The sequence below is a fragment of the Podarcis vaucheri genome, assembly GCF_965113315.1.
Source record: "Podarcis vaucheri genome assembly, chromosome: 10".
NCBI lineage: Eukaryota > Metazoa > Chordata > Lepidosauria > Squamata > Lacertidae > Podarcis > Podarcis vaucheri.
Genome location: NC_138748.1, coordinates 29,989,613 through 30,002,939, shown reverse-complemented (window position 1 = coordinate 30,002,939; position 13,327 = coordinate 29,989,613). Strand labels below are relative to the sequence as shown.

The 13,327-nt window shown below is 44.6% G+C and overlaps 1 protein-coding gene across 1 annotated transcript in view; it reads right to left on the bottom strand.

Annotated features, from left to right (window-relative positions):
- KCNMB4 (potassium calcium-activated channel subfamily M regulatory beta subunit 4) overlaps positions 1–13,327 on the bottom strand; it is a 28,993-nt gene that overhangs the window by 4,245 nt on the left and 11,421 nt on the right. Inside the window, exon 2 of the mRNA XM_082241151.1 lies at positions 5,242–5,369. Coding sequence (XP_082097277.1) covers positions 5,242–5,369 — 128 coding nt within the window. The remainder of the gene's footprint in view (positions 1–5,241; positions 5,370–13,327) is intronic.

Sequence of the window (13,327 nt, the reverse complement as noted above, 5' to 3'; positions counted from 1 at the left end):
GCCAAGATCACATAACACCGGTCTTGAAATACCTACATTGGCTCCCAGTACATTTCTGAGCATAATTCAAAATGTTGGTGCTGACCTTTAAAGGCCTAAACAGCCTCGGCCGAGTATACCTGAAGGAGCATCTCCACCCCCATCGTTCAATCCGGACACTGAGGTCCAGCTCCAAGGGCCTTCTGGCGGTTCCCTCACTGTGAGAAGCCAAGTTACAGGGAACCAGACAGAGGGCCTTCTCGGTAGTGGCGCCCGCCCTGTGGAATGCCCTCCCATCAGATGTCAAGGAAATAAACAACTATCTGACATTTAGAAGACATCTGAAGGCAGCCCTGTTTAGGGAAGTTTTTAATGACTGACGTTTTAATGTATTTTTAATCTTTTGTTGGAAGCCACCCAGAGTGGCTGGGGAAATCCAGCCAGATGGGTGGGGTATGTATAAATAAATAAAATTATTATTATTATTATTATTTGGCCCCTAGGCTGAGAGTCCTCAGCTCTCAACAAAATAGAAAACACAAGAAATAAACTAGGCTTTCCCCCATCAATCTTTGCAATGTTGTTTTCCATCTGTTAAACTGCCTGCCTAGCCTGGCCCTGCCTACAAGTCGAACCTTCCAAACCCGCGTTTCTGTCTCTAGCAAGAAAGGACAGCAGTTACACTGAATGGCTTTGTAGGGGTGTCCACTGGACTGCTGCTAATGCATTTTTAGTGATGAACTTCTTTCTCCCTTCTTTTTACAAGCTCCAACATGATCACTAAAGGGAAACATGGCTGGAGGCAAAATGCTAAAACGCCCAAGCTTTGCCAACGCGTTTACCAATAAAATTGAAGTTCATTAAAATAAAATACAAACATTTCGAGAGAAAACAAACCTGGAGTGCCATGCAATCAATTACAGCTTTGCTGATGGTGAAAGTAATTAAGGCTGGTGCAGTGAGTCAGCACAACCTAACAGGTGCTGCTTATTGTTGGCATTCTCTTTCAACATTGTTCCCCTCTCTGCTCCTGGGTCTTTAGAGATGAGCAACATCTGAAAGGGCTCTTGATGCTCATTTTTTGCCGCCCTCTTGGGGAAGTGGACTGATAAACACTGCCAAAGAAGCAGTGTGCTGTACTGGGTATCGAAATGGAAACAGAATGAAACTGAAGCTAAATTACAAAGGCAGAAATCATGGTGTCCAGCAGTTCTTCTGACCTAGGAATGATGGTTTTCAAGGGTGTTTTGTCCATGGAGTTTTCTTGGCAGGGATACTGGAGTGGCTTGCCAGTTCCTGCTCCAGGTGGATCACGTTTAGTCAAAACTCTCCACTATGACCTGTTCATCTCGGGTGGCCCTGCGCGGCATAGCTCATAGCTTCTCTGAGTTATTCAAGCCCCTTTGCCACGGCAAGGCAGTGATCCATGAAGGACTGCAAGAAGATCAAACCTCTCCATTCTGAAGGAAATCAGCCCTGAGTGCTCACTGGAAGGACAGATCCTGAAGCTGAGGCTCCAGTACTTTGGCCACCTCATGAGAAGAGAAGGCTCCCTGGAAAGGACCCTGATGTTGGGAAAGATTGAGGGCACAAGGAGAAGGGGACAACAGAGGACAAGATGGTTTTTGAAGCTACTAACATGAGTCTGACCAAACTGCGGGAAGCAGTGGAAGACAGGAGTGCCTGGCGTGCTCTGGTCCATGGAGTTAGACACAACTGAAGAGTTAGACACAACTGAACGACTAAACAACAACAACAACAAAGGGTGTTTAGCCTTCCCAATTAAGTTCTGGTTTACAGGCTTCTGCTGCTGTTGTAGTTACTAAGCAGAATAACTTTCCACCAACTGCTGATAAACTGACTCCCAACTTTTCAAGTCATGCTCAAGATGCAGCTCCTATTTATTTATGTAATTGTGGCAACAGACTACTGTAATGAAGTGGGCATGGGGCTGCTTGACGAAGGTTTGGAGGCTTCAGCTGCCACAGAAATTCAATTCAATCACGCTAGTTACTGCTGTTCTTCAGTGTCTGCACTGGTTTTCCAGGCCAATTCAAGGCACTGTTCATGAGATATAAAAGAGACCAGCTTTAACCCTCTGTCTCACTTCAGCCTCATTGGACTGTTACCTAACTTGCTTCCTAACTAGGGAATGCCAGGTTAGAAACAGAAGGAGAGGAAGACAGCTCCAATATTAAGAAAGAGCAGCCCTCAAGGTCACCATGTAATGTTGCAAAGGAACATAGGACAGGAAAACTGCATGTAGGCTGGCTTTTAGTGATGGGGCGAATGGCTGCAAAGCCAGCCCATCAAATCCAACTTCATCCTACAGAAAATGGGCTGCAGTTCAAATGGACAAAAAGCCCTTCTCCCACACAAAATAGAACTTATAATATTTATCTCTTTATATCCCATAGGAGGGATCCAACTGGGAGAAGATCCAACGGACAAAAAATCCCAAGCAAATTAAAGCACCAATTGCAGAACATCACAATCTCAGTTTCTTTGGGGTCAAAATGAAACAAGAGGGTTTTTTTTAACCCCAGCATGCATAAGATTCCCTTTTCTTATTGCAGTCTACATATATAGAACCCGTTTTACTCAGGATAGTGTTTGGACCATATCCAACACTGCATCTCCTCTGGTGCAACAGACTTCTGTGCACACCAGGGTGCTTCTTCTTCCTCTCCTGGGCCTCCAGTCCCCTCACATGCTCTCAAAATCACCTCTGGGGGGCTGGGGGAACCCTCCAGAAGAGAGTCTAGGGGGCACAGGAGAGGAGAAGAAGTCCCATTGCACCAGCAGAACTCAACCGGTGCCACATTAGATAACAATCCCTAAAAAAACGATTTCCTGGGAATGCTTTGTAGGCGACAATCAGGAGTTGCATGCATCCTTAGGTCCTGGACTGACATTGCGCATCCATGCCAGTTGTTGGATTGTGCTGGACAGGAAAGACTATAGGAAGCCTTCTTGGAATGACTATTATTATTATTATTATTATTATTATTATTATTATTATTATTTCCACCAGAAGCAATGGATTCCATGAGCTCCCTCCAGGCTATGATTAGATGGGTCCCCCTTCCTGTTGAACCTCAAGTGCCTGTCAAAGATCTTTCTTTTTCAGCAGGCATTTTAAGGAAGATTTCTGCTTTTACTGTTGATTTCCACTGATTTCATTTGCGTACGCTTTCTGTAATTTTTATGTTCGCTGCTTAGAAACTATTGGAATTAAGTGTTCTATAACTACCTTGAATAAAGTAAGAATTAAAAATAAGATGAAATACTGGAAGCCATCTTGTAAATTTTTAACTGAATAGTAGGGCCTGTACTATCCAGTATACCTGAAGGAGCGTCTCCACCCCCATCATTCTGCCTGGACATTGAGGTCCAGTGCTGAGGGCCTTCTGGTGGTTCCCTCGCTGCGAGAAGCCAAGTTACAGGGAACCAGGCAGAGGGCCTTCTCGGTAGCGGCACCCGCCCTGTGGAATGCCCTCCCACCAGACGTCAAAGAGAAAAAACAACTACCAGATTTTTAAAAGCCATCTGAAGGCAGCCCTGTTTAGGGAAGCTTTTAATGCTTAATAAACTATGAGCGGGGAATGAATGAATGAATACTGCTACAACTACAAAATAATAAAAATAGTAATTCTAACTTCAAACGTTTATTAATTAGTGACCAGCAAGACTGTGGCCCTACTTGGGCATTCAGTTTACCCCTGTGTAAGAGAGTACGCAAAAGGCAGCAGAGACTTGTTGCTAAGCCCCACCCCCTTCAGCACAGCACATTTCGCACCATTTACAGCCCTCCTTGAGTATGAGAGGTTGGAAGTGGGGAGCCACCTCTCGCCTCATGAAGAACCTGATTTTTCCAGGGTTTTCTAAACTGCCAGAAGAACTCCATGAGCAGAAGCTGCCACATCAGATCTCTGGCCTCGGTCTGTAAACGGGGAACTCAGCTACATTAGTAAAAAAACAAACAAACCAGCAATTTGAATGAATGCATTATAAACATGCAACACCAGAGACAAGCATGGCACCAGAGACCACAAAACCTTTCTAGAGTATTTTTACATAGGTTTTTTAAAAAACTTTTGTTATAACGATTAAATTTCGGACTTTGGTTATAAATAACAGGGTCCCCCCCCCCCTGCGTGTAGATTCACCCTGGGTGAAAACGACATGCTCCTGTTCCTTACGCACAAGTAAATTGAATGCCCAAACAGGGTGTCAAATTTGCTATACGGGTGGTACCTCAGGTTAAGAACTTAATTCATTCTGGAGGTCCATTCTTAACCTGAAACTGTTCTTAACCTGAAGCACCACTTTAGCTAATGGGGCCTCTCACTGCTGCCGCGCCTGAGGTAAAGTTCTTAACCCGAAGTACTATTTCCGGGTTAGTGGAGTCTGTAACCTGAAGCGTCTGTAACCTGAAGCATCTGTAACCCGAGGTACCACTGTACAGTTATATCTTAGCTTGAATCCTGGAATTTCTTTTCCAGTCAGACCCGAGCACTGTTGAGATGTATATGAACTAGCAGGTGTCTTGCGCAACCCAGCCGAAGAAAGCAAATGGCTGATAGTCAAATTTTTGCGGGGTGGGGGGAGCACACACATTTGCAGCAGCTCCTCAGGTACACCAGATACACAGACTTCTGGAGTCTACGTAGCTGGCATTAACTTTTCCAGGTTTGTGCCTTGCCTGGCGGAGCAGATGAAGCAACATTGGGACCATGCCTCCCCCTCCCCAGGCTTATGTACCCTCGTCTGACGGGTTCGTGCGCACAACCTGAGAATTCTGCTGCATAGAAGTTGCTGCTGTGCTTCCGTCTTCAAGCCCCTCCTGGTTCTAGGGTATTTGACCAGCCTGTCCCTCACCTGAATGCATAAACAGTGCATATGCATTCTTCCTCTTCCCCCGCTTCCGACAGGTCCTGAGCTGTTCAGACCCTGATTCCCTTCGCCTTGGCTTTTGCCTTGCGTGTGGCACCCAGCCCCTCTCCTCAACCTCCCGCCCCACTGCCTCCGCCCCAAACTTGCCAGAGCCCTGCTGGGACTCCGCTACATGGGCAAAGAAAAAATGCTTTATACGCGTTGTTTATGCATTCTAACACTTGTGACACCAGATGGCGTTGTGGAGTTTCGTTTTCGCTCACCCGATTTCTCATACAAAGTTTGCAACGCATTTAACGGAAACGTTTCTTTGATGCGTCTAGATCCAAACCTGGACCCTGACAGCAAATGAGCCAAGATACTCACCTGAGGTGTTGATTAAAGTAGCACGTGAAAGGCTGAGAGCCAACTTCATCTTCCCAGTAAACCTGCCAGAGCTTTACATTTTCGGTGTTCTTCTGGTTTTCTCTTTTGCAGGGAGGGATATACGAACACTGTTGAAATAAATGGCATTAAGATGGCATCATTTTCGCTTGCAACAAGTAAAGACTTCAATTCTCTTTGGACATGCCTCAATAGTTTTTATAATTAAAACGAAAGCATATGTTTCAGGACTGGGCAAAAAGACAAGCAGGAGTTTAACTGAATACTGTTGCTGTTTAACAATTGTTACTGAATGCTCAATGGTCTAACTCAAAGTGGGTGGGTCTAACCTCTAATTTTAGACAAGTTACATAAAAGGAATGCATGCATAACAGAATAAATCTGTCATTCTGCACGTTTAAAAACAGAGGATTACTTGCTGTTTTATCTCTAATCAAAATCTATGACTTTGAAACTGGAAATAAAAGAAAATACAGATATATGCGTGTACAAAATCCTTATGCAGTGTTATAATTTAGTGAGCAATGTGATGAAGTTAGCCACTGGCACACAACAGGCATGGAGGTATTACTCGATTCAGAGACAAGCAAAGAAGATTAAGGTGCAATGAAGTGCAAGGAGATTAAAGCTCCCACCCAGCTCGGTTTATCACGAGGATGGTGTTTAGTTCATTGCTAACCATAAATATTAAGGATATCTTGGCGGCTGCTGCTGCCTCTTCCAGAGCACCAGAAATAATAACTAAGTGAATTATGGGTAGCACAGGCTACACTTCAAAAACAGAATTCAGAGATCTGTCCACGTAGAAGTGGATCCCAGGGAGAGTGAGACTGAAGTTTCTGAGCACAAACATTATAAACCAATCTCAATGTCATACTCTTTTCCAAGCAGGCAGCTGGTTAGAACTCCACCTGTTCTCCAGGCCTAGTGGTTGGTGCTCTCCATCTTTATGCATATAGTACCAACAAAGTGTTTCAAAGGAATGAATATTCATCAACATGGGCACAGATTCCCACCGCAGGCACTCAAGTTCACCTGAAGACCCTTAGACCAAATCCATCTAGCCTACCATGTCTAGTTTGACATTCCATGGCCTCAGACAGATGCCTTTCCCAGCTAGAAACCACATATACTTATTAGCTGCAGGTGGTGGCAATTGAACTTGCAACCTCCTTCATGCAGATCACAAGCTCTGAGGATGATGACCTATGGCCCTCGTCCCTCACCCACATCCTTCCCTCACCCCTGGGCTCTAACAAGCAACCTGCAGCTTGCCAGAGACAGACAGACAGACAAATCAGACAAATTCTGAACTGGGTCTTTGTTAATGAAATCAGTGGCAAGAAAGGCATAAGGTTCAAACACAGTTACTCTTGTCCCAAGTCTCTTAAGCTGCCAGTCTTCGGCATGGATTAAAAATATAGACTGCTACTTAAGGAACCAGAAGAAGGCCACAATGATGTAATTTAATTATTTTATCTTCAAAACAAGATCCACAAAGCAGATGGGCTGAGGCTGTTTTAAGCCAACAGAATATATATAGTTATAAATATAGATAGATACAGTTATATTTTAGGCTTTACTCCACACCTTACCTGGCCTAATCCTTTAAGAACCAAAACAAGTTGAGGGCTGCATCAAGGTATTCGGATTTCCTCCAAGATGACAACTCTTATGGATCCAGCAGTCACACTCTTAGGGGAGAGAGTTTTGTTCCTTCAGATTTGTGGCACTTGCTAGTGCAGGAATAGACTTACTGGGTATTATGAATCTAAATCAGACTGTGATACTATAGAAACTGGAAAAAAATATTTTTACAGCTCCAAGAAGTGTTTGGGGAAGATTTCAAATGGCAGCTAATTTGGTTTTGTTGTGTAGGAAGTACTCCTGAGACTAAAGTACACATTCCGCTCCTCCCCTAAGCTATTGGTTTAGCAGATGGCAGATAACCCTACTGAGAAGTAAAACAGGAGGGGGGGGCAGAAGAGTCATCTTTTAACATGGGGGGGGGATGCACCAACAATTAACTTATTCATTGTACTATAGTTTTTTTCTTTGAATAATTACAATGCATCTGGTTGCATGACATAGAATACATCATCAGTGGCATGTCTAGGGAAACACGATGCTAATTCACAGATGCATGTTCATCACTTGACTTCCGTGTGCAAATGTGTTGCCACAGATCTAAGAGCACAGATTGAGCTTTCGTGTCACCCAATCCCAGTGTCAACCTCAAAGGAAACACTTTTCAATGGAGCCTGCAAGTCCTCAAGGGTCAAAACAATGACAAATAAAGTGGTGAATGATCAAATAATGTGCATGTATGCCTAACAATCTAGCTAGCTGATAGGAATGATCACCTTCCATATATATCGGGAAAGTGATACCCATTTTCCATTCAGAGGGCATTTGCCCCATGTTGTTTTTAGTGGGTTAAACCACAGAGCCTAGGACTTGCCGATCAGAAGGTTGGCGGTTCAAATCCCCACAACGGGATGAGCTCCCCTTGTTTGGTCCCTGCTCCTGCCAACCTAGCAGTTCAAAAGCATGTCAAGAGAGATAAATAGGTACCACTCTGGCGAGAAGGTAAACAGCTTTTCCGTGTGCTGCTCTGGTTTGCCAGAAGCAGCTTAGTCATGATGGCCACATGACCCGGAAGCTGTACGCTGGCTCCCTTGGCCAATAAAGCGAGATGAGCACCGCAACCCCAGAGTCGGCCACGACTGGACCTAATGGTCAGGGGTCCCTTTACCTTTACCTAAGTCAGCCAGAATAGGCGAATCTTGTATTCTAATCTATATTTCATTAATTTTTCCATGGGTTCCTCTGATCAATTCTTACGAGAATCCTTAACTGCCTTAGCCAGAACTTTCTTAGCCACTTTGCCCTGACCCTCAAACCAGCCAAGGTGTGTTGATTATGTGTAATTAGTAATTGTAGACGTTAGAGGATACAAGTTCTGCAACAATTCCCTGGAAAACGTCAACAGGATTTGGATTTTTGTTTTAATGGAGAGATCTACTCCAGCTGGCCCAAAATTGGCATATCGAATATACAGCAGAAGCACTGATTGAGCAGAATCACATCATTGCAAAACAAAAGTGCACACCTTATCCTGATTGTTCACTTTTGTAAGCCATCCTGGAACTGGCACTACATTATCTGGGGTGAGCATGACCTCAGAAGTCATTGGTGAGGGACTTGGCAAGACACTTTTGTGGCGATCACCACAGGGTCCCCGGACGTTTAACGGTCTATTGATCCCTGTGCCACCACTGTGCTCGCTTCCCCACTGCCACCAACCTGTTACTCTCAGGTACACACTGAATCCAGGTACACACTGAGTCCAGACAGTTGTTAAAATTGAACCAAATAAACAAGTTTATTTTATAAGTACAGTGGTACCCCGCAAGACGAACGCCTCGCGAGACGAAAAACTCACAAAACGAAAGGTTTTTTCGTTTTCGAGTTGCCTCGCAAGACGAATTTCCCTATGGGCTTGCTTTGCTAAACGAAGCTTGCCCCGGGGACAGCGGGTCTTCTCTTTTGAAGCAAGGGGCTGCGGGGAGATCGCTATCTCCCCGCAGCCCCTTGCTTCAAAAGAGGTCCGGGGGCAGCGGGAAGCGAAGCGCTTCTTCCCCGCTGCCCCCCGACGTCTTTTGCAGCAAGGGGCTGCAGGGAGATCGCTATCTCCGCGCAGCCCCTTGCTTCAAAAGAGGTCCGGGGGCAGCGGGAAGCGAAGCGCTTCTTCCCCGCTGCCCCCCGACGTCTTTTGAAGCAAGGGGCTGCGGGGAGATCGCTTCTCCCGGTGCTCCGAAGCCGGGCGGGGGGCAGGGGACACCTTCCGCCGCCGCGGGGACACCTTTTGAAGGCAGGCGGGGGGGAGCAAAGACTTTCGCCCCCCGCCCGCCTTCAGAAGAGGTCCAGGACCTCTTCTGAAGGGTGGCAGGGGGGCAAAAGTTTTTGTCCCCCCTGCCTGCCTTCCCAGGGGCTTTTAAATTGCCCCGGACAGCGGAGAAGTCCTCCGCTGTCCTGGGTTTTTTTTAAATGCTGGGGGTGGGAAGAAAAGCCCTTGTCCCCCCCCCCAGCCTTCAGAAGAGGTCCGGGGACAGACTGTCCCCGGACCTGGTCTGAAGGCGGTTTCCCTAGGAACGCATTAATTGATTTTCAATGCATTCCTATGGGAAACCGTGCATCGCAAGACGAAAAAACCGCAAGACGAAGAGACTTGCGGAACGAATTAATTTCGTCTTGCGAGGCACCACTGTATTAACAAGTTTATGGTTTCTCAGATACTATTCTTGTCAGTTTCTTAGCTTTGGTTTCTTTACCGGCCTATACCTTCCTAATACCTTCTGACTGATTATCTCAACTGTTTGACTGACTCCTCTTAACAGATTCTCTCACTCTCTCACATCAGACTAGCCCAACCCACAGACTTATCCTCTCCATCTCTCTTCTCTAACATCAGACTGACTTCTTAACAACTCTAACTCTAACTCCTCCCCTTGGGTTCCTATTGGTTAGTAATTTTACAATTAGTTAACCCTTTCCTTATGAACCCAGTATGATGCCACACACCTAGGAGGGCAAACGCCACAATTATGTCAAAAGCTTTTTTTGAAATCCAAAGAAATAGTGTTTACCAAATCACCTCAACCCTCATACAAAAGGTGTGGAGTAGGGGGCTGAACCGACCAAAGATTGGTCTTTTTTAGTTGCAAATCAATATGGCTTGATTCTTGCAGCCACTAGCTGGTATACACTCTTGTTCAGGAAATGCATGATTTACATGGATTCATCCTGATACCTTTTATGCTTTTAATGTTTTGAAAAATACCCGTAGGAACTCACTATTGTTATCCCACTAAAAAGTTTTTTTAACGTCCCTGTTGACTTACCACCCCACATATGTTACTACCCAGTTCAAAAGAGATTGATTATGCAACGTATGAGGACTTTTGGATATGGCTGGGTGCTTTTTTTAGGGATCCGTAAAATAATCAAAATGTATCTCCTCTATGCAATTCTTCCAGTGTTTGTTTAGTTAAAATTATGCCTGAATAATTTACTTACCTAAACAAATATACCATCTATTATGTACTTAGTCTCATCTAATTAATTAAAAACACGCAAACCAAAAGGGCGAACATTTCTGCAAGCGTATTAGAAACACCCAGTAGTCCATGCTAAAAAGATATTTTCAAGTTCATACATACGACATACTCACTCTTGGCTATTCACAACCACCCTTCATGTAGCAACACACAAAATTATTGCAGTCCATTTCTGAGCCTCTTTGATACTCTTCTGTACATTTCAGGATCAACTCACACAACTACTGACACTGGTATGGGAAGACCTGGCCTTTCTGATGTTGCTGAACTAACAACTGCCATCAACCCTAGCAACCATAGCCATTGTCCAGCAACATCTGGAGGGCCAAAGTTTCACCACACCTGCACTATATCTGGGCCTTAACCCAAGGGGGCTCATGTTAAATGGGAATTGTGGGCCCCAATTGTGACTAGGTGCCTTTTATATTATTTCTTACTTAACTATGAACAATGTTCTTAAAGAGACAGTGGATTCCTCTGCCCTTAGGCTGTCTCTTACAACTTTTAACACTGACATATGTCCTTATTAGTATAATTCGGAACCTTTGCATTCCTTCATTTTGATGTGCAACATCAAAGTGGGATTGCTAAGCAGATAAAAATTAGGTTATCTCAAGGTGCTAAAACACCTGCAGCATAAAAGAATGAAACTCTACAGATCATCAAAAGGACAGTGGTTCACAAGGGTTTCAGGACTGTTAAAAAAACAAAAATACTTGAACTGTTCTATGCAGCTAGGGACTTAAACCCCTAATACCCTGCAATGTTTTCATAAGCTGGAAATGCCAGAGCAGCCCTAAGTATAGAAGTGAGTGTGTAATCATAGGACAGCTGCACTAAAATTGAGATTGAATCCTGACAAGACAGAAGTACTGTTTCTGGGGGACAGGAGGCGGGCAGGTGTGGAGCATTCCCTGGTCCTGAATGGGGTAACCGTGCCCCTGAAGGACCAGGTGCGCAGCCTGGGAGTCATTTTGGACTCACAGCTGTCCATGGAGGCACAGGTTAAATCCGTGTCCAGGGCAGCTGTGTACCAGCTCCATCTGGTACGCAGGCTGAGACCCTATTTGCCTGCAGACTGCCTCGCCAGAGTGGTGCATGCTCTGGTTATCTCCCGCTTGGACTACTGCAATGCGCTCTACGTGGGGCTACCTTTGAAGGTGACCCGGAAACTACAACTAATCCAGAACGCAGCAGCCAGACTGGTGACTGGGAGCGGCCGCCGATACCATATAACACCGGTCTTGAAACACCTACATTGGCTCCCAGTACGTTTCCGAGCACAATTCAAAGTGTTGGTGCTGACCTTTAAAGCCCTAAACGGCCTCGGTCCAGTATACCTGAAGGAGCGTCTCCACCTCCATCGTTCTACCCGGACACTGAGATCCAGCGCTAAGGGCCTTCTGGCGGTTCCCTCACTGCGAGAAGCCAAGCTACAGGGAACCAGGCAGAGGGCCTTCTCGGTAGTGGCGCCCTCCCTGTGGAACGCCCTCCCACCAGATGTCAAAGAGAACAACAACTACCAGACTTTTAGAAGACATCTGAAGGCAGCCCTGTTCAGGGAAGCTTTTAATGTTTGATGTATCACAGTATTTTAATATTCTTTTGGAAGCAGCACAGAGTGGCTGGGGAAACCCAGCCAGATGGGCGGGGTATAAATAATAAATTATTATTATTATTATTATTATTATTATTATTAAAGTAACAACAGCAATGAAAGATGTCAGAATCACAGGATTGAAGAGTTGGAAGGGACCACGAGGGTCATCTAGTCCAGCCCCCTGCAATGCATGAACCTTTTGCTCAATGTGGGGCTTGAACCCACAACCCTGAGATCAAGAGTCATCTTGATTTACTGAGAAAGGCAACCCTGCCCAGTACTCCTTTCATGAGATTTGGAACGAGCTAAAGAACAGCACACAAAACACAACAGAGACAGGTCCTCTATAGAGGTCCGTCAATTTTTTTGATATATATATATATTTTACAACTAATACTGAAGGTCTTGGAGCTTCCCAATGCCTCACTCAGCTAACAAAACAGACAAGGCCAGTCTGCGTATGTTATATTTCTAATGATATTGTCACGGCTCCTTTTAATTTAATTTACCATTTATTGTAATCTTTGGGGTGATTTTGTTTTATTTATCATTCACTGATATTTTGTTGACAATCATTTTGTAATATTATAAGCAAAACAAATCCTTGAATTTCCTTAATTGTTCCTTTTTGGTCGTATTCTGAATTGTTTTAGAATGTCAATGTATTTGGGGGTTGTATATTTTGACATTTCTATGGGTTATAAACTGCCTTGGGTACAATAATATAGAAAGGCGTGAGACAGTTAAAAAACGAAATGGAATGGAAAAGAAATTGGGAAAATTGGAATATCTCCGGCAGAAAAGCATGCAGCTGTATCCAGGGACAAACAAAGTTGAAATGGGTTCATAAACCAGGATGACAAGAAGGTCCCTAGCTTTCACTTTCCAGGTGATCAACCACCTTTTATATCCCTCAATTATACAATATTTTACTGTGTTCCTTCTTTGAACTCCTGCTTCTCTCTCTCTCTCTCCGCAACTCCACCCCAAAATCCTCTTGCCTCTCATAGCTAATAGACACACACATAAATAACTTCAGTAAAGTTTTAATCTTGGTTGCATAGTTATTCTCAATTTCTTCCTTTAGCCTAACATTTTGTTGCTTGATGATTAAGCACCAAAAAGCAACTCTTCAGGAGTTTCGGTGCAAACAATAAGTAACCCTCACAACACCCCTGTGAGTTAATTAAAAGCTATTGTGGCCATAGAACAGACCGGAACAGCCTGAAAGACAGCACACTAATAAAATTGCCATTTCAGGTCTGGGGAAGTCGTGCACTCCCAAATTTGGCTGTATACTCCCAACGAGTCCCCCAGAGCACAACATGAATAAGCAGTCGATGAGAAG